Raw genomic sequence first — 19,428 nt, 5'->3', positions numbered from 1 at the left:
GGGGGGGCGGGTGGAGCAATCTCTACCCCAGTGGCACCCCACCGTGCCCAGGATCTTCCTGTTCAAGCATGAGCTCTCACTCAGCCTCGAGGACGGGGATTAATTTAGCCTACTCAGTGGAGAACCACCGCAGACAGGGCTGCGTGGCTGAGAGTAGGGGCTGGGCCCTGCTCTCCACGCTGAACACGCTGGTGCAGACTGTGTTTGCCTAGAGAGAGGAGCATCTTTTTCTTCGCATAGTGAAGTCATTCTCTCCCCAGGCTCTATCCATCCCAAGGGGACATCTGTCTCTAAATTATGAAGAGGTACCTTATGGGCTAGCAGCAGCACAAGCCTGTGAAACCCTAGAATTCAAGAAAGCCAGGAGCCCCTCTCAGGCCACATTCGGGAGGGACACTCAACATCGTCCTGCCCAAGTGTCTCTATGGGCTGCGCCGCTCAGGCCCTCGAGTCTTAGTCCTCGCCTGGCCTCTCAGTTGCAGGTCCTCAGGCTCCTGCCAGCCCAGCAGTGGGCAAACTTGTATCCTGCTCTCTTCTGTAAAGGTCCGATAGGGGCCAAAGCCTCATAATTGCCTTCCTGGCATGGGGAATTGCCCTCCTGGCATGGGGACTTGCCTGCCTGCCTGCCTTGCCTGGCCTAGCTTTTGACTCCTCCAGAGAGAAGGGGCTGATGGAATCTGTAGGAGGAGGGGCCAGGGACATTGGGACACTATTTTCCCACCATTCCCTCGTAAATTGATGACTTTTCCCTGCATTTTTCCAATGGCAATTGTTCATTCATTCAACTAATTTAACAGATATTTTTTGAGCCCAGATAATGTGTCACGCACGCTCTGGCTCTATTTTGTGTCCGAGAGAGTATGCAGGTCCCAGACCCACCCAGCCAGCCAGCCTGGCCTCCCTGATGCCAGAAACAGAGGCTCTCCTGCCCCTCCCCCACCTCACTGCCCTTTGCATTACTTTCGAATTCTTTGTTTTCTGATTTCGTTTTTATTTTGATTTCTTTGTATTTTTTGTTCCGTTTCCCAACCACTGTGCACTGGCTGTAAACTCTAGCAAATGGTTTCATTTCTCTGAGCCTCATTTTCTTATCTGAAAAAGGAGGAAATACCCCTCACCTCACAAGGTTAATACAATCAGTGGAATCCAGTTCTCCTGCCCCTGCACTCATCCCTTCAAAGATAAAAACAAAAGCCACCATTTAGGAGGCCCGTCTGCTTGCATCAGCTGCCCCCAACAGCCAGCAGCCTGACTCCTGCCTTCCCACCTCAGGGTCCTTCCCTCCCTGAGTCTCAGTATCTGGAGCCTGGGGCCCCCTGGTGTCGAGCAGAGGCGGGCGACCTGGTTGGATGCAGTGGCTGATCTCTGGCTCCAGGTGACATTCTCCCACTCAGGGCTCAAGCTCAGGGCTTGGCCATCTCCTGCCTCTCCTCTCTCCCAGAGCGATCCTCCAGAGAGGACTTAATTATTGTTCCTCTACATAGTTTTATCGAGATATAATTCTCAAACCATGCAATCCCCCCATTTAAAGTGTGCGAGTCGATGGTTTTTAGTATATTCAGAGTTGTGCATCCATCGCTACGAGCGAGCTTAGAGCATGTTCGTTACTCCTAAAAAAACACAGTACCTCTTAGAGGTCATGCTCCAATCCTCTCGTCCTTCCCTCTACCCCAGCCAACCATCTATCTTTCTGTCTCTATAGATTTGCCACTTCCGGACATTTCATATGAACGGCATCATACAATATGTGGTCTTTGTGACTGGCTTCTCTCACTGAGCTTCACGTTTTTTAAGGTTCATCCATGTGTCGGTACATCATTTCTTTTTATTGCCAAATACTATTTCATTGCCTGGATAGACCACATTTTCTTTATGCATTCATTAATTGATGGACAACTGGGTTGTTTCTACTTTTTGGTTATTATGAATACTACTGCTATGAATACTTTTGTAATTGTTTCTGTGTTGACATGTTTTCATTTCTCATGGATACTTAGGAGTGGAATGGCTAGGTCATATGGTGGTGACTCCGTTTACTGTTTGAAGACCTTCCAGACTCTTCCAAAGTGGCTGCGCCATTTTACCTGCCCTCCAGCAGTGTGCGAGGTTTCCAATTTCAGCACTTGTTATTGTCTGCTTTCTGATTGCAGCCATCCTGGTGGGTGTGAAGTGTGTCTCACTGCGGTTTTGATTTGCATTTCCCTGATGGTAAAGATGCCGAACATCCTTTCATGTGTTTATTGGCCATTTCTATACCTTCTTTGGAAGCAAACTCCTCTCTGCCTGTGTCTTGAACAGTTAACCTCCAACATTAAGAGGAGAGCTGACCCCTCCATTGGGCTGTCTCCTGCTGGGTGATCTCCCTCAGGAGGGGGATTGAATGAGCCCAACTTCCCCTAGGTATGGGGACTGGGTAGCATGTCTTCTGACCCAGCTGGGCTTTAGGACATACAAGATCCGACTCCTAAGATAGTTAAGTGTAAATATTTACCTGTTATTATGTCTACAAGCAGAACGCACAAGATTTAGAACAGGAGTTAAAGAATTACAGCTGCCTGGCCCAGTAAGGTCTCCTCCATCCCCGAGAACTAGTCTCGCCTAGTCCAAGTCTAGTCGATAACATGCCTAACATTCCATTGCTGATGGAAGTGTGAACTAGTACGACCGAGCCTACATCCTTGGACTTGCATTTGGCGAGTCCAAGGATGTAGGCTCGGTCGTACCAGTTCACACTTTCATCAGCAATGGATGTGAGCAAACATTTTGATCTTTGCTAATCAGAAAGGTAAAAAAAGGCATCTCAGTGTAGTTTTACTTGGTATTTGTCTCCTAAGTGAGACGGATATCTTTTCATGTTTCAGGGCCATTTGATTTCCTTTACTGTAACATCAGCATTTTTTCCTCCATGTTTCTTATTTGTAGGAGATCTCCACATGTTCCTGAAATGAGTCCTTTCTTGGCAAATATTTTCCCAGTTTGCCATTTATCATTTGACTTTGCTTATTGCACATTTTGCCATATTAAAAAGTTATTTTTATTTAGTAACATTTATCAGTCTTTTCTTTTATAGGTTATGGGGTTTGTATCATAGTTAGAATGGCTTTTCCACTGCACAAATGTTTTTAAAATTCCCTCGTGGTCTCCTTTATGGTTTTGAAAGCCTATGGTGTTTCTTCACCACCACTGGCTAAACTGCCTGGAGGCAGGGCTGAGGGAAGCCAATGAAGTCGAATGCCATCCAGGCTGGGACTCGGTCCTGGGGCCATTACCCCCTGGACCCCCTTGCACCCCTGCAGTTGCTTTCCACTAAATGTTCTCAAACTGGGGAGAAAAAAAAAAACCTTTCAAAAATATGGTATGCAGAACCTAAAGGTCTCGCTTTGCTTTCTGCCTCTGAAACAAGCTCACAAAGACCTTCTTTGGAGTATTGTCTTTGTTCTGTTTTGCTAATTATTTATGCAAGACAACAAAGAGGGTGTCCACCTAGTGACCAACTGGATGAGTTGCTCCTGTGACATGAGGCTCTGAGCCTTTCTGTTTTGCTGCCTGAGATCACTATGAGGTTTTTCAGCAGCTGGGCCAGCGAGAAGGGAGAAATCATTGAAAGGTGCAGTCACAGGAAGCTTTCTCAAGACAGACCAGTCATTAACTGCTCTGACCCTCAGCATCTTCTATGAAATGGAGATAACAATTGTACCTACCTTCCAGGGCTATTGTGAGAATCAAATAAAATAATGCAGGTAAAGCCTTTAACCCTGGGCCTGGCACAGAGTAAATGCTCAAGAAAGAGAAGCTTTTATTATTGTTAAGGTATAATCTTGAGGTTGGCCTTGGGGGAGAGATGCTTGAATAGAAAAGAGAGAGAATTTTATAACTGGAGTGTACAGTGTTTTGATCATACCTGGGATTTAACTCATAGAGGTGACTGATGACACAGAGAGGTCAATGTCATTGAAAGATGTTTTATTACATATCACAGTTCCCAAAAGAAGGGGTCATGCTGTGCCATGCAGGGCCATATAGGGAAGTAGCAGGGGTTAGTCAAGAGGCAGAAGGAGCGAGGGAAAAGCATGGCCCAGACCTTGATTATGGCTTCCGCAGAAGGAATGGGCATAGCAGGATAGGCAAGTTTAATCAAGTTTAGGATTGGCTAGTTTGAGTAATTTCAGTGGGCTGTGGGCTATATGTGTGGTATCTAGTTATCTGGTACCTGGCTCTGGTGTGATTTAAGGCAAAGGCAATATTGGCTTGATGGGTGAGTTAAAGGAAGAGGTTGGGGACATGAGTTTGCATTGGTTGGTCTGCATATAAAAGGTGTGCTCAAGGGCAAGTTGTTTACTATACCTGGAAATTATCTAGCCCTGGAAGGGGCCAACTCTCCAGGATTTGCAAGACCTGGAGATGTCAAAGCAACATAAAATACAGAACATTAAAAACATGATTAATATTCACAGCAGGTCTAACATTCAAAGCCCACCCACTCCAAGTCGTTATGGAATACATGGTCAGATGCTGAGTTTCCTGTCTTTCAAAGTATCCAAGCAGTTAGATACCCATGTATTGGGGATACTTGAAAAGGGATGCTTATGTAAACTATAGGGATGCACTGGGAAAACCGTATTTGAAAGGCCTCTTCTAGAACACTACTCAAACTGGCTAAAACAGAAAAGGTATTTACTACTTAGTTACTGGATAGTTCAGGGTTTCAGATATAGCTGGATCCAGGAGCAGACGAGATATCATCAGAAATTTGCCATTGTCTGTTGCTTAGTTGTAGTTTCCTGTGTTGGCTTCATTCCACCTATTTAGCAAACCCCATGAGGTGAAAGAATATATTTTTCCAGATTGATCCAGGGTGAGTACTGGGATTGGATTCTTTGGTCACAGTTTTTGGGTAAATGCCATCCCTGAGTCCATCACTGTAGCCAGGAGGATGGAGCAACCTGAGTGGCCAGCCTGGATTCTACTCCTACCCCTGTATGGGGCAGTGGGAAAACTCTGCCCAAAGTGCACAGGCAGAAAGGGGCAGGGCGAGGTCTTCAAGGAGATCTGAGGGGCTTTTGACAAAAGAGAGGGAGGGCTGGACGACGGTGGACAAACCCAAGGTGACACCATCGATCTTTAGCTCCTAACAGCTACAATATTTGTTCATCCTCAGCTTGCAGGGCCCAAGTCCCCAGGTCTAGGGCGCCACTTCTGAGTCCCCAGGATTCTGGGGGCTGCTCAGATCTGGCTAACCCCTGTGTCCCCACCTCGCCAGGCCCGGGGGATGCTCCAGAACCGCGTGCTGCTGTGGAAGGAGCAGTCGGAAGCCAGCCGCAGCCCATCGCGTGCCCACTCTCCAGGCCTGCTGGGCCCAGTGCTGGGGCCGCCCTACCCCTCGGGCCGCCTGACACCCACCCGCCTGGACATGGTGAGGCCCTGGGTGCCCCCGCCGCCATTCGCGCCGCCACTCGCGCCCCCACCGCTATTCGCGCCCCCGCCGCCGCCCCCGCGACCCTCCGCAGGACCCTGGGGCCTGAGGCCCTCCGCCTGGAGCCTCCTCCCCCCCAGGGTACCACTCTACACAGCACCCCCCAGCTGGCCTTTCCGGCCCGGCGCGGCCTCGGCACCCCCCTGGTGGTTCGGCCGCAGGACCGAGAACTCTTACTCGGACGTCTGGGACTGGGGGTGGGGGCTGGACTAGGGCGCCTCGGCCCCGCCCCTCCCCGCCCCACCCTCCCCTGCCCGTCTCCCCTCGCAGCCCCAGAGGCCTCTGGGAGAGTTCAGCTCCCCGCGCAGCCGGCACGGCTCCGGCTCCTACGGCCCCGAGCCCAACGAGGCGAGGTCCGCATCCCAGCTGGAGCCAGACCGCCGGTCCCTGCCCCGGACGCCGTCTGCCTGTGAGTGCCCCCGGCGCCCGGAGCGCAGAGGGTGGGCTGGGGGCACAGGATGGGGACCCAGGGACCGGGAAGAGGAACGGGGGTTGCGCTGCAGCAGGAGGGATCGAGGGTAGACGCGAGGGAGAACTTCCCGCCCACGTGCCTCTGCGCTCTCCCGCCCCTGCAGCCTCGCTCTACACCAGCAGCACCCAGCGCTCGCGCTCCAACTCCTTCGGCGAGCGTCCGGGCAGCGCAAGTGGCGGGGGCGGCGGCGGTGGGGGCGCCTGGAGGGTCCGCGCCCTCGTCTCCCACTCGGAGGGCGCCAACCACACGCTGCTGCGCTTTTCTGCGGGAGACGTCGTGGAGGTGCTAGTGCCGGAGGCCCAGAACGGCTGGCTCTATGGCAAGCTGGAGGGGTCATCCACGTGAGTGAGAGCCTGGGGGCGCAGGGAGGGTTGGAAGGAGGACCCGGGAGGCCTGGACTCGAGCTGCAACTGAGACTTCCCGGACAGAGGCTTCTTCTGCCCCGCCCACTGGGACCTTGGACAGCTCTTCCCTTTTCCCATCTCCCCTCCACTCCCGGCTCAGTTTTCTCATCCGTTTAGTGGGGGTAGGAAGAGCCTCCTTACCAAGTTCAGGGTGGTGGCGCTTGAGAGGGTGGTAGAGGATGGAGAATGGGAAGGCCCTCTCACTAGCGTGGAACGTTAGAGGAACCTTATTGCCTGAGCACCTACTGTGCACCCGACACTGCCAGAGAGGGGCAGCTTCCTCTCTGTATGCTGAGGGTCAGCCAGAGCTCTGGTGGAGGGATGCTCAGGGAGGTGGGCCGCCCTCCGGCTGGGCACAGAAACAGTGCTGAGACCTTGCAGGCTGAGCGCGCGCTCCTCTTTGCAGTCATGCGCAGTGGAAATCTTTAAAGAACCTAAACTAGGGCTTTTTGACACCTTGAGTGGCAGGCGGGGATGGGGAAGTACATTGTGGTCGCCAGCAAGCCTGGAGGAGAGCAGGGGTTGGAGGGCAGAAAGGGATTGTGTACGGATCACTCCTGCTGGAGAAAAGGGGAGGAGGTGGGAGCTTACTGGAGCCAGCAGTGCCCCCCACAGGGCTTTATGGGCAGGAGACTTGTGTGGCCCACTCCCACTCCTGCTAAGGAAAAGGAATGAAGGAGAACAGTAATGAGGGCATGAGTGAATGAACACATAGACAGAGGAGTCAGCAGGTGCATGAGAGGGTGGCGTGCGAGTTAGTGGATGGTGGTCAGGAGGAGGATGGATAAGGGGTGGTCCTCTGGGCAGGTGGATGCGTGCTCGTGTGAGTGGATGGGTAGATGGCTGGATAGGTGGGGGCGGCAGGCAGGTGGGCAAGTGGCGATGGACAGATTAGTGGATACACAGTGGGTTAGTGGCCCATGGGTGGTTGCCCACATGAATCAGGGATGGGTATGTGGACAGACGCATAGATGATGTGTGGACAGGATGATGCAGTTAGGCACAGAGGTGTATAGATAGGTAGATGAGATGGCAGGTGACTACATGGATCAGGAATGGAAGGATGGGCCTGGGGGTAGACAGGTGACTAAGCACACAAATGGCAGAAACACCTGCTTTGCAGACCCACGTCAGAGGGCAGCAAGGTGCCACCCTGAAAGTCCCTGCAGTAGGTGTGTACCAGACTTCCTGGGGACCTGATGATCAAACCTTCTGGGTGGGTGTTCTCAAACCTTGTTCCAGGGACATCATTCCTTCTGTGACTCACAGGTTAGGGAAAATGATGGCAGGTTTTACTATCAGTAGGCACTTTATGGTGAAAACAGAAATAAAAATACTGCAATGGTTTTATTCTGTCAGTTTGAGTCAAAATAGTTTCCAATTACCTTTATGTGAGAATGTAATTGATTGGGCTGTGGGGTCTAAAGTGACTTTATGGAGGACGTTTTCCCGGGTGTTCTGCAAGAATCTGATGGCTTCTGTGGACTCTGAAAAGGCTAAGTAACATCAATCACAGTGTGTCCCCTCAGCCCTGGCTGCTCTTGAGGTGCAGGAATGAGCGTCCAGCTGGGCAAAGACTCCCGGAGCAGGGTCCTGGGGTCACCAGAACCAGAGGGCAGCAACTGGGCTGAAGAGCAAAGAGCACTGGGTTGGGAGTCAGTCATCCTGGGCTCAGGCCCCCTTCCTCTGGGCTCCTACAGTTGCACATAGTGTCCTCCGCACTCCCAACCTGGTCCCCTTCTCTGTCACCCTTGTCAACATCTGTTTGGGTGTCTGTCTCCCTGCCAGGCTGGGCGTCTCTGGGGAGCAGGACCGCCTGGCCCTCTGGGCCTTGGCGTGGTGGGCGCTCGGTGAGCAGGGAATGACGTGGTCACCGTATGTCCTTGGACACACTGCTTTCCTTCTCAGATCTCCACTTTCTCCTTTTAAGGTGCTCCAGCCCCTGGTGAGACATGAGGCTGGACGGGTGGTCTTGAGTGCCGAGAAAGACCTCCTTCAAGGGATTAAATGAGTTACTCTCGGCGAAGCCCCTGGAGCGAGGCCGGCCCCCGCAGGGCCAGTGACTGTGTTCCTCTTAGAAGTGGTATTTGACCACTTCTCTGCTTCTGCCCCACAGGAGTGGCTGGTTCCCCGAGGCCTACGTGAAGCCTTTGGAGGATGTGCCCATGAACCCCATGAATGCCTTGAACCCGGTGACCTCCATGAACTCCATGAACGCCTTGAACCCAGTGACCTCCATGAACCCCATGAGCCCTATGAATGAGCTACCTTCCAGGTACCTGGGTGGTCAGAGGTGGGGCAGTGGTGGGGACTCCGGTGGGGGGGTGGCACCACCCACCTGAGGGGGGCATCTATGAGTTGCAGTCCTGAGTGGGCCCAGCCCCCTTTAGCCTCTGGAGAAAAGGCGCCCCATCTCTCTACCTGTGAAGGTCATTGTTTCCATCCCTCTGCCTTCAAGCCCAGTCTCCTCTCACTTGGGTGCAGGGGAGGAGGCTGCGGGCTGCTCAGAGGCCCCGCAGATGGGGTTGGTGCATCAGGGCTTGACCCCTAGACACCTCTCCTCCCCTCCTGTCTCTGGATTCAGGTCCTACCCACTCCGGGGCAGCCACAGCCTGGATAACCTCCTGGACCGGCCAGGCAACTCCACAGCATCCTCAGAGTACTGGGACGGCCAGTCCCGCTCTCGAACCCCAAGCCGGGTGCCAAGCCATGCCCCCAGCCCTGCACCTACACCCTTGCCTGGCAGCCGCCGAGGTAGCATGGGCAGCATGGGAGTGCCCAGTGATGTCAAGGTGAGCCCCCTCCCCCAAGCTTGTCCTCAACTCTGGGGTCGTCCAGTGGGCAGGGAGGCCAGGGACCAGATAACCCTCTCTGCTTTGCCACTGTGTCTGGCAGTGGACCCTGGCCTGGACTCGAGCTGCAACTGAGACTTCCCGGACAGAGGCTTCTTCTGCCCCGCCCACTGGGACCTTGGACAGCTCTTCCCTTTTCCCATCTCCCCTCCACTCCCGGCTCAGTTTTCTCATCCGTTTAGTGGGGATAGGAAGAGCCTCCTTACCAAGTTCAGGGTGGTGGCGCTTGAGAGGGTGGTAGAGGATGGAGAATGGGAAGGCCCTCTCACTAGCGTGGAACGTTAGAGGAACCTTATTGCCTGAGCACCTACTGTGCACCCGACACCGCCAGAGAGGGGCAGCTTCCTCTCTGTATGCTGACGGTCAGCCAGAGCTCTGGTGGAGGGATGCTCAGGGAGGTGGGCCGCCCTCCGGCTGGGCACAGAAACAGTGCTGAGACCTTGCAGGCTGAGCGCACGCTCCTCTTTGCAGTCATGCGCAGTGGAAATCTTTAAAGAACCTAAACTAGGGCTTTTTGACACCTTGAGTGGCAGGCGGGGATGGGGAAGTACATTGTGGTCGCCAGCAAGCCTGGAGGAGAGCAGGGGTTGGAGGGCAGAAAGGGATTGTGTACGGATCACTCCTGCTGGAGAAAAGGGGAGGAGGTGGCAGCTTACCGGAGCCAGCAGTGCCCCCCACAGGGCTTTATGGGCAGGAGACTTGTGTGGCCCACTCCCACTCCTGCTAAGGAAAAGAAATGAAGGAGAACAGTAATGAGGGCATGAGTGAATGAACACATAGACAGAGGAGTCAGCAGGTGCATGAGAGGGTGGCGTGCGAGTTAGTGGATGGTGGTCAGGAGGAGGATGGATAAGGGGTGGTCCTCTGGGCAGGTGGATGCGTGCTCGTGTGAGTGGATGGGTAGATGGCTGGATAGGTGGGGGCGGCAGGCAGGTGGGCAAGTGGCGATGGACGGATTAGTGGATACACAGTGGGTTAGTGGCCCATGGGTGGTTGCCCACATGAATCAGGGATGGGTATGTGGACAGACGCATAGATGATGTGTGGACAGGATGATGCAGTTAGGCACAGAGGTGTATAGATAGGTAGATGAGATGGCAGGTGACTACATGGATCAGGAATGGAAGGATGGGCCTGGGGGTAGACAGGTGACTAAGCACACAAATGGCAGAAACACCTGCTTTGCAGACCCACGTCAGAGGGCAGCAAGGTGCCACCCTGAAAGTCCCTGCAGTAGGTGTGTACCAGACTTCCTGGGGACCTGATGATCAAACCTTCTGGGTGGGTGTTCTCAAACCTTGTTCCAGGGACATCATTCCTTCTGTGACTCACAGGTTAGGGAAAATGATGGCAAGTTTTACTATCAGTAGGCATTTTATGGTGAAAACAGAAATAAAAATACTGCAATGGTTTTATTCTGTCAGTTTGAGTCAAAATAGTTTCCAATTACCTTTATGTGAGAATGTAATTGATTGGGCTGTGGGGTCTAAAGTGACTTTATGGAGGACGTTTTCCCGGGTGTTCTGCAAGAATCTGATGGCTTCTGTGGACTCTGAAAAGGCTAAGTAACATCAATCACAGTGTGTCCCCTCAGCCCTGGCTGCTCTTGAGGTGCAGGAATGAGCGTCCAGCTGGGCAAAGACTCCCGGAGCAGGGTCCTGGGGTCACCAGAACCAGAGGGCAGCAACTGGGCTGAAGAGCAAAGAGCACTGGGTTGGGAGTCAGTCATCCTGGGCTCAGGCCCCCTTCCTCTGGGCTCCTACAGTTGCACATAGTGTCCTCCGCACTCCCAACCTGGTCCCCTTCTCTGTCACCCTTGTCAACATCTGTTTGGGTGTCTGTCTCCCTGCCAGGCTGGGCGTCTCTGGGGAGCAGGACCGCCTGGCCCTCTGGGCCTTGGCGTGGTGGGCGCTCGGTGAGCAGGGAATGACGTGGTCACCGTATGTCCTTGGACACACTGCTTTCCTTCTCAGATCTCCACTTTCTCCTTTTAAGGTGCTCCAGCCCCTGGTGAGACATGAGGCTGGACGGGTGGTCTTGAGTGCCGAGAAAGACCTCCTTCAAGGGATTAAATGAGTTACTCTCGGCGAAGCCCCTGGAGCGAGGCCGGCCCCCGCAGGGCCAGTGACTGTGTTCCTCTTAGAAGTGGTATTTGACCACTTCTCTGCTTCTGCCCCACAGGAGTGGCTGGTTCCCCGAGGCCTACGTGAAGCCTTTGGAGGATGTGCCCATGAACCCCATGAATGCCTTGAACCCGGTGACCTCCATGAACTCCATGAACGCCTTGAACCCAGTGACCTCCATGAACCCCATGAGCCCTATGAATGAGCTACCTTCCAGGTACCTGGGTGGTCAGAGGTGGGGCAGTGGTGGGGACTCCGGTGGGGGGGTGGCACCACCCACCTGAGGGGGGCATCTATGAGTTGCAGTCCTGAGTGGGCCCAGCCCCCTTTAGCCTCTGGAGAAAAGGCGCCCCATCTCTCTACCTGTGAAGGTCATTGTTTCCATCCCTCTGCCTTCAAGCCCAGTCTCCTCTCACTTGGGTGCAGGGGAGGAGGCTGCGGGCTGCTCAGAGGCCCCGCAGATGGGGTTGGTGCATCAGGGCTTGACCCCTAGACACCTCTCCTCCCCTCCTGTCTCTGGATTCAGGTCCTACCCACTCCGGGGCAGCCACAGCCTGGATAACCTCCTGGACCGGCCAGGCAACTCCACAGCATCCTCAGAGTACTGGGACGGCCAGTCCCGCTCTCGAACCCCGAGCCGGGTGCCAAGCCATGCCCCCAGCCCTGCACCTACACCCTTGCCTGGCAGCCGCCGAGGTAGCATGGGCAGCATGGGAGTGCCCAGTGATGTCAAGGTGAGCCCCCTCCCCCAAGCTTGTCCTCAACTCTGGGGTCGTCCAGTGGGCAGGGAGGCCAGGGACCAGGTAACCCTCTCTGCTTTGCCACTGTGTCTGGCAGTGGACCCTCGCACCCCAGCCTCAGTCTGCCCAGCCCTGCAGGGAAGGGTGGGGGAAGCACTCATTTCAGGCACTGGACCCCTAGGTGTCCTGCTGGGAGCACTGGAAAAGGCCAGTCCTCCCTGCCTCCTCAGGGGAGGCCAGACCAGGGTCCTGGGTCAGAGCCTGGCAGGGGCAGCCTGGGAGGGCAGGGGAGACACCTCCCATGGGGTCACGTCTGGGGGTGGTGCTGAGCCCTGGAGATGGTACGCTGGCCCAGAGGCTTCTTAAGTCTGAAACCCATAGAATCCTGGGCTTCAGAACACCAGGGCTGCATTTCCCATAAACCTAACACCGCAGAGGCCTCTGGTCCAGTCCTCTGCCCTTCTAGAAGAGGGAGAAGGGACAGGGGCTTGCTTGTTCCTTACTCCGCAAACCCAGCCCTTCCTCCACTCCCACTGCAGAAACTTATGTCCTGGGAGCAGCACCCCCCAGAGCTCTTCCCCCGGTGAGTCCTTGAGCAGGGGTCGGAGGGGACTGGGCTCAGCGGAGGGCTGTGGGGGAAACAAGGTGGGGTGAGTGGAGGTGACCCAGTCGGGGCAGAAGTAAGGGTGGATGCCTGGCTCAGGTGTCCAGCTGTCTTCTCTGGACTTACAGACAGACAGACAGACAGACAGACAGACAGACAGACAGCCAGCCAGCCAGCTGGGGACCCAGGCCTCTCTCACCCCAGCCTCTCTCCACAGGGGCACAAACCCCTTTGCCACTGTGAAGCTGCGTCCTACTGTTACCAATGACCGTTCAGCGCCTCACATCCGCTGAGGCGCCTTCCTCCATCAGGGGTCTGAGGTCGCCACCCCCGCCCCCACCTGCCCAGGGGCTGCCCAGAGCTGGCGGCAGCAGAAGCGGCAGTGGATCCAAGAAGCCTGGGCCCTGGTACTGGGGTGTCTGCCCTTCCCCAAACCGCGCCTCCAGCCTGAGCAGCTCAAAGCCACTGGCCTGCAGTCTGGGGCCTTCAAAATCACACAGGCGGAATTGGGGAATAGAACCATTCCTTCCCTTCCAGGGGCCCCAGGTCTCTCCCTGGGGCGGCTACCTCATGCCCCCAACCCTTTTCCTCTTTCTCCGCCTCGGTGGGGAGGAGCCCCTTGCATACCCCCTCCCCTGCCCCGCACACATCTCCCTGTTGAACTTTCGTAAACAGTGAGAAATAAAGCAATGGGACATGGCAGCGGGTCTGGTGGTGTCTGGTTTGGGCGACCAAGCAGCAGGTGGGGACGGAGACCTCCCATTGGAGAGGAGTCCAGGAGCCTGCAGGTCCCTGGCACTCGCCTGGGAGGCCTCGCTCACTTCCAGCCCCTCACATCCTTCATCTTAAGCAAGTCTTCAGGACCCCCTAAACCCTTCAAGCTTGATCCCCTCATGTCTAGCCCTCATTTCTGCTGTGGGTTACCCAAGAAATAGCCCCTTCTCCAGAGGAGGCGGGGTGGCAGTGGTCAAGGTCCGGGACCACAAGCCCTGGAGGCCCTGGACACAGCACCCTTTGTTCTGCCCCTCCCTGGCTTTCTTCCTGGATTAGCCTTATCCAGGGGAAAGCCACAGAGGCCCCCCGCTGGAATGTGGCCTGGGGTGGGGGGCAGGCAAGGGATTCACGTGATTAAAACTGGTGGGGTCTCTCCAGGGTAGGACTGTGCCCCCAGCCCCACGAAGACCCCCTGGGGCAGGGCTCTGTGTCTCCTCCACCAGAGGATCTAGGAGGTGGAGGGGCCTCCTTGTGTGTCTAGCTCTCCCTAGGCAGGCCTGGAACAGGGGACACCAAGATTGGTCTCTGCCCTGTCCCTCTCCCCTCCCAGACAAAAGCCTCTTAGAGGGGGTGGGGGTGGAGGAACACTCTAAGCCCCAGGCCTGGGGTAGCGGGTTGTAGAAGTGAGAGCCAGGACAGCCACTGATCTGCAGGCAGCCCAAGAGTCTTCAGCACCCCCGCCCAGCCCCATCACGGGGGAGCCAGTGGGGCAGACCCTCCCGCAGGCCTCAGATGTGAGACCGGACACTCAAACCCACGGGACGGCTCTGGTGAGTGTGGGGCAAAGGCTGCCGGGGTTCACCTTCTTATCCCATGATGAGAGGACAACAGGCAGGAAAAGCCAGAACCTGGTCCTGGTGGGGGAGGGGCAGAGTCCCAGATGCCCACAGAGCCCTTGGCATTGCCCAACGCGAGGGAGACCCCAGGTCTGGAGAGGCCTCTGGAGGGAGGGAAGCTCCTGCTTCGGAGCTTTGGAGTGGGTTTCTGCATGTGTAGGAGTTGGGGCGCTGATAGGGTTTGGCCTCTTAAAGGTCCCCATCTGTCCAGTGGGGGCCAGAGCTCCAACCCCCACCCAAGATTCTCTGCTGGCCTGGGGTGATCAATCACTCATCTTATAGGCTCAGCGCGGGTAGGGGACCTGTCCAAGTCGCCGAGTAAATTCAGGGCTAAGCTGGGATCAACTGGAACTCAGCCCCCTTGGCTTCTGAGACAAGGCTAATGTTCTGTTGTAAATGCATTCTTGGTTTTTTTCCATAATGTTCTAATGACAATTGTCACTCCTGATCATTGAGAAAAATTAGGAACATACTACAAGGCCACGGAAGAAAATAAACTCTACCCATTTTGCTGCTGGTGCCTATCTCCCCACCCCCACGTTTGTTCCTTTGTCCTGAGACCCTCAAACATGCACAGTGGGGGACACTGGTGGTCCCCACCCACACCTCCAGGAGCAGCACACTGGCTGCCACTCACCAGCACCCCCTCTCCTGCCACCACTAGGTCCTGAGGAGCAAGGACTGCCCTCCAGAGGCAGCCTTCCTGAAGTCAAAACTCAGGTGGGAGAGCTCTATCATCCTCCCATTACTTCACAGGCCCCTTGGAGGAGGGGAGGTTTGGCGTGAAGTTCCTAATAGGGTTTCCCCTCCTGGCTTCATTCCCTGAGCAGGGCTCACGTGGGTAGGCCAGACCCCGCACTTGATCACCGTCCTCCTTCCTCGTCTGAGCTACAGACCTTCTTGGCTCCCTCTCGCCCGTCCCCCTCTCCTTCAGCAGAAGCAGTGGCGATGGGAGCCGGCCCCCGGCGGGGCGTGGGCCCCCCGGATGGTGGCTGGGGCTGGGCCGTGCTGGGTGCCTGCTTCGTGGTCACGGGTTTCGCCTACGGCTTCCCCAAGGCCGTGAGCGTCTTCTTCCGCGCGCTCATGAGTGACTTTGGTGCCGGCTACAGTGACACGGCCTGGGTGTCCTCCATCATGCTCGCCATGCTCTATGGCACCGGTCAGTACTCCCTCCCCAGGTCCAGGACTGGGGGTCGGGATTAGAGACCAAGAGAGCCTGACCACTTCATCATTTATTCCTGGGGCTCCTTGGGGTAGGCACTTCCAGGGCTGGGAGGTGCAAAGCCTGGAGTGTGTCTGCTGGAGGGGGAGATTATCCAGCCCGAGTAGTGACTCTGCCCTGTCCACAGGCCCGGTGTCCAGCATTCTTGTCACCCGTTTTGGCTGCCGCCCAGTGATGCTGGTAGGTGGGCTGTTGGCCTCGGCGGGCATGATCCTAGCATCCTTTGCCACGCGCCTCTTGGAGCTGTACTTGACAGCTGGGGTGCTGACAGGTGAGGGCGTCTGCTGCTCTCCTCCCCTAGGGGGCTGTGGGTGGGGATTAAGAGTCCTTGCTGCAAGAACTCCTCTCCTCAGTTTCCCCACGAGGGGCTGTCCTCCAGCTTTGTCGGCTCAGTCCCCCAAGGTCTGCCCCTCCCTCCTGCTATGGGGTGGGGACGCCCTGGGGAACCCGGCACAGCGCCGCCTCGCCCGCAGGCCTGGGCCTGGCCCTCAACTTCCAGCCGTCGCTCATCATGCTGGGGCTGTACTTCGATCGGCGGCGGCCTCTGGCCAACGGGCTGGCGGCGGCGGGCAGCCCCGTGTTCCTGTCGGCGCTGTCGCCGCTCGGCCAGCAGCTGCTCGTGCACTTCGGCTGGCGCGGCGGCTTCCTGCTGCTAGGCGGCCTCCTGCTGCACTGCTGCGCGTGCGGCGCTGTCATGCGACCTCCGCCGGGGTCCGGCCCTCGGCCCCTGCGGGACAGCGCGGGAGACGCTCCCGAGGAGGCCGAGGCGGACCGCGCCGGGCTGAGCCTGAGTGAGGCGCCCCCTGGCGGTCGGACCCGCCGACGCCTGCTGGACGTGACCGTGTGCGCCGACCGCGCCTTCGCGGTGTACGCGGTCACCAAGTTCCTGATGGCGCTAGGGCTCTTCGTACCCGCCATCCTGTTGGTGAACTACGCCAAGGACGCGGGCGTGCCTGATGCCGACGCCGCCTTCCTGCTCTCCATCGTGGGCTTCGTGGACATTGTGGCACGGCCAGCGTGCGGTGCCCTGGCCGGCCTACCGCGTCTGCGGCCGCACATCGCCTACCTCTTCAGCCTGGCCCTGCTGGCCAACGGGCTCACGGATTTGAGCAGCGCGCGCGCGCGCTCCTATGGCACCCTTGTCGCCTTCTGCATCGCCTTCGGCCTCTCCTATGGCATGGTCGGCGCGCTGCAGTTTGAGGTGCTCATGGCCACCGTGGGTGCGCACCGCTTCCCCAGTGCACTAGGCCTGGTGCTGCTCATCGAGGCCGTGGCTGTACTCATCGGACCGCCATCTGCTGGTGCGCCCCACAGGAGCAGGGGGTGGCCCGGCCTAATGCCCCTAAGTCCGAGGGAAGTCCCCTTCCTGTCCCAAATGGAACTTACGGGAATGAGGGAGAAGGACTCCTCAGTGGAGACAGCCAGGTGGGGTGGACTTCCCCTTCCCATGGCCAATCAACCCCTCCGCCAAGCCAGTACCACCAGCTCTGGGTGGGAATGGAAAAGCCAGGAAAGGTGCTAGGAAGAACCCAGCATTGGTAGCTGCTGGCCCACTGGGTCATCTCCAGCAGTTGGCGCAAAGGCCTTGTGAAGTGCAAATCCTTTTGCAGATGAGGAAACTGAGGCACGGAGGCCTAGTACAAGTTGCAGTCCTGAGATCAGAGTGGAGCCTGCCCAGTGCTAAGTGCTCACATCTTTGAAACACTACATCTGAGTGATTCAGTCTCCCCAGCCTGTAAAGGTGACTCGAATAGGGACAGTGTCTTTGGGGAACCAGCCTTGGGGCCAGGAGCAGAGTGGGGATGCTCAGTGTGCTCACGTGGAGGAGGAGGGGTGCTGGGGTCTTCCCCTGTGTGCACTGCCTGCTGGAAACTCTGCACTTATCCTGAGAAGTGGTCAGGGAGGGCTTCCTGCAGGCGCTGGCACGAAGGCAGCCCCACAGGCAGGGCAGGCCCGCAGAAGAGGGCACAGGGTGTGTCTGGGGGACAGTGTTGCTACACAAGGTAGGAGCCAGGACCAGAAAGCTGGGGTGGGGACATTAGGGTCTTCTTGGGTTGTTGGTGATCCCTGAAATGGCAGAAAGCTTGCCTGTGAGCAGGCGGGAGCTGAGGTCAGCTGCAGGAGGGAGCAACGGCCGGGGGAAGCCACCTTTGCTGGAGCCCAGTCTGCACTGAGATGGGGTGAGCCACCCATCCTTCCAGGGCTGGGCTAGCTGAGTGCCCTTGTGATCTTACCTGACCCAGTGGGAACTGCAAAGTCCCAGAATAAGCTTGCCACCAAAAGCCACAAACAGCTCCCCGCCTCCCCGAAGCTCAGGGACACATTTTCCATTTTCGTGTGTGACCCTGGAGTGGATCTAATAGGCAGAGAAGGCCCATGGGGTGAGGTGAAGGATGCTACAGGGCCATGTGTGGGAAGGACCGGGACCAGGAAGGCAAGTTTGGGGTACCGCTCAGAGAGGTTCAGGGGGTAGCTGTCTTAGGGATCACAGAGGTACTTTCCTGACGCCACAGAGATGCAGACTGAGGGGTCACAGCCTGGTGTGGCTCAGAGATGGGGAGCCCATGGAAGAACCACACTTTGGGAGAAAATACTTGCAATTAAAAGATTTTCCTATGACAGTAACACGTGCCTGGGACAGAAAACTTGGAAAATATAGAGAAGGAAATAGGAGTGACCAACCCACAAACCCTGCCCCAGCCATGCTGAGATCGGCGCAGGGTTCGGGGGCCTCCCGGGAGGGGCAGGAGGAGGCCCGGAGGTGGGGGGCTGTGCGCTCACACAGGCCCCTGAAGATTAGGTGGGAAGAGCAAGAGTTGGGGGCCCCCAGGACAGTGGGGCTGAGTCTAGTGCCCCTTCTCTACTCCCGCCCCAAATATCTCCCGCTGGGCAACACACAGGTCACATGTGAGGCTGGAATCTGAGGGTGGAGGGGGTACCTTGCAAACTGTAAAGTGTCACCTCACCAAAGGCCGTGGAGTGAGGGGTGAAGGGCAGGGTCCGCGCCGCAGGTCCTTACTTTACTCCCACCCCCTTTCACCCAGGCCGCCTGGTGGACGCACTCAAGAACTATGAGATCATCTTCTACCTGGCCGGCTCCGAGGTGGTTCTGGCTGGGGTCTTCATGGCTGTTGCCACCAAGTGTTGCCTGCGCCGCTCTCAGGACGCCCCGCCCAGCCCGGGCACGGAAGGCGGGGCCAGCGATACCGAGGACGCGGAGGAGGAAGGGGACCCTGAGCCCCTGCCCACCGAGGAGTCCCCGGGCCTTGAGGCCCTGGAAGTGCCGAGCCCCGGGGCTGGGCCCGCAGAACCTGAGGTGGAGGCAGGGCCAGGGCGGGCCTCCGAGTCTGTGTAGCTCAGAGGCACTACACAGGGTGGCTGATTTAAGAAACAGGGTGTCCCCTCCTGGAGCCCAGGCTGCCCCAAGAGGGCCTGGCACACCGGAGGCTGCTCTGGGGTGGTACCCGCCCGGGGTGCAAGCGGGGAGCAAGCGGGGAGCGCAACTCCCTCATCCGCCCAGCGGGCCAGGGCCAGGCCCCATCCCCACTCAGTGAAACTGCTGTGCTCATGCAGGGTCTTGGCCGTGTGAAACTTAAGCTCATAAAGCTCAACTCAAAGACAACAGCTCTGTGCCTGCGCCTCCGCTGCAGCTCTGGCTGCAACGCGGTGGGAGTGGGGAGTCTGAGAGGCTCTCCCGGGGCCCTCTGGGGTAGGAAGCGGCAGAGATAGAGGAAGGGGGTGGGGAAAGGTGTTTCCAGGTTTAGAAGAACTAGGGCTGGGGGTGACCCTGGCACTCTGCTACCACCAGCCCCAGCCCCGCCTGCAGGCGGCACCCGCCACTCAAGGGTGGGCTGCTTGCAAGGAGGGGCTCGGAACCATCTGTGAGAAGAGTTCAGGTCTGTCGAGGACTGGGGTTGACTCCTGGCCC

The 19,428-nt window shown here is 57.0% G+C and overlaps 2 protein-coding genes across 2 annotated transcripts in view; both read left to right on the top strand.

The window, feature by feature from the left end:
* Positions 1-13,356, top strand: part of BAIAP2L2 (BAI1 associated protein 2 like 2) — a 31,481-nt gene extending 18,125 nt beyond the window's left edge. The window contains exons 7-13 of the mRNA XM_011354449.2: positions 5,261-5,413; positions 5,744-5,882; positions 6,049-6,286; positions 8,466-8,624; positions 8,934-9,141; positions 12,604-12,647; positions 12,886-13,356. Of these exons, the coding sequence (XP_011352751.1) occupies positions 5,261-5,413; positions 5,744-5,882; positions 6,049-6,286; positions 8,466-8,624; positions 8,934-9,141; positions 12,604-12,647; positions 12,886-12,961 (1,017 nt within the window). The 3' untranslated portion in view covers positions 12,962-13,356. The remainder of the gene's footprint in view (positions 1-5,260; positions 5,414-5,743; positions 5,883-6,048; positions 6,287-8,465; positions 8,625-8,933; positions 9,142-12,603; positions 12,648-12,885) is intronic.
* A 1,868-nt stretch (positions 13,357-15,224) lies between these two features.
* Positions 15,225-18,855, top strand: SLC16A8 (solute carrier family 16 member 8). The gene is made up of 4 exons (XM_011354378.1): positions 15,225-15,437; positions 15,628-15,771; positions 15,974-16,801; positions 18,545-18,855. Exons 1-4 carry the CDS (start codon positions 15,227-15,229, stop codon positions 18,853-18,855), a joined length of 1,494 nt encoding a protein of 497 aa, XP_011352680.1. The 5' UTR covers positions 15,225-15,226.
* The last annotated feature ends 573 nt before the right edge of the window (positions 18,856-19,428 follow it).

Source organism: Pteropus vampyrus, unplaced genomic scaffold (assembly GCF_000151845.1).
Source record: "Pteropus vampyrus isolate Shadow unplaced genomic scaffold, Pvam_2.0 Scaffold16, whole genome shotgun sequence".
NCBI lineage: Eukaryota > Metazoa > Chordata > Mammalia > Chiroptera > Pteropodidae > Pteropus > Pteropus vampyrus.
This window is presented reverse-complemented; position numbering and strand designations above follow the sequence as displayed.

What these genes read in the sequence shown, in the direction of transcription:
- SLC16A8 (XM_011354378.1), top strand. Translation starts at nt 15,227, where the DNA reads ATGGGAGCCGGCCCCCGGCGGGGCGTGGGCCCCCCGGATGGTGGCTGG. An exon ending in GACAGCTGGGGTGCTGACAG is followed by an intron (nt 15,772 to 15,973) that starts GTGAGGGCGTCT and finishes CCTCGCCCGCAG; the next exon opens with GCCTGGGCCTGGCCCTCAAC. An exon ending in CATCGGACCGCCATCTGCTG is followed by an intron (nt 16,802 to 18,544) that starts GTGCGCCCCACA and finishes CCTTTCACCCAG; the next exon opens with GCCGCCTGGTGGACGCACTC.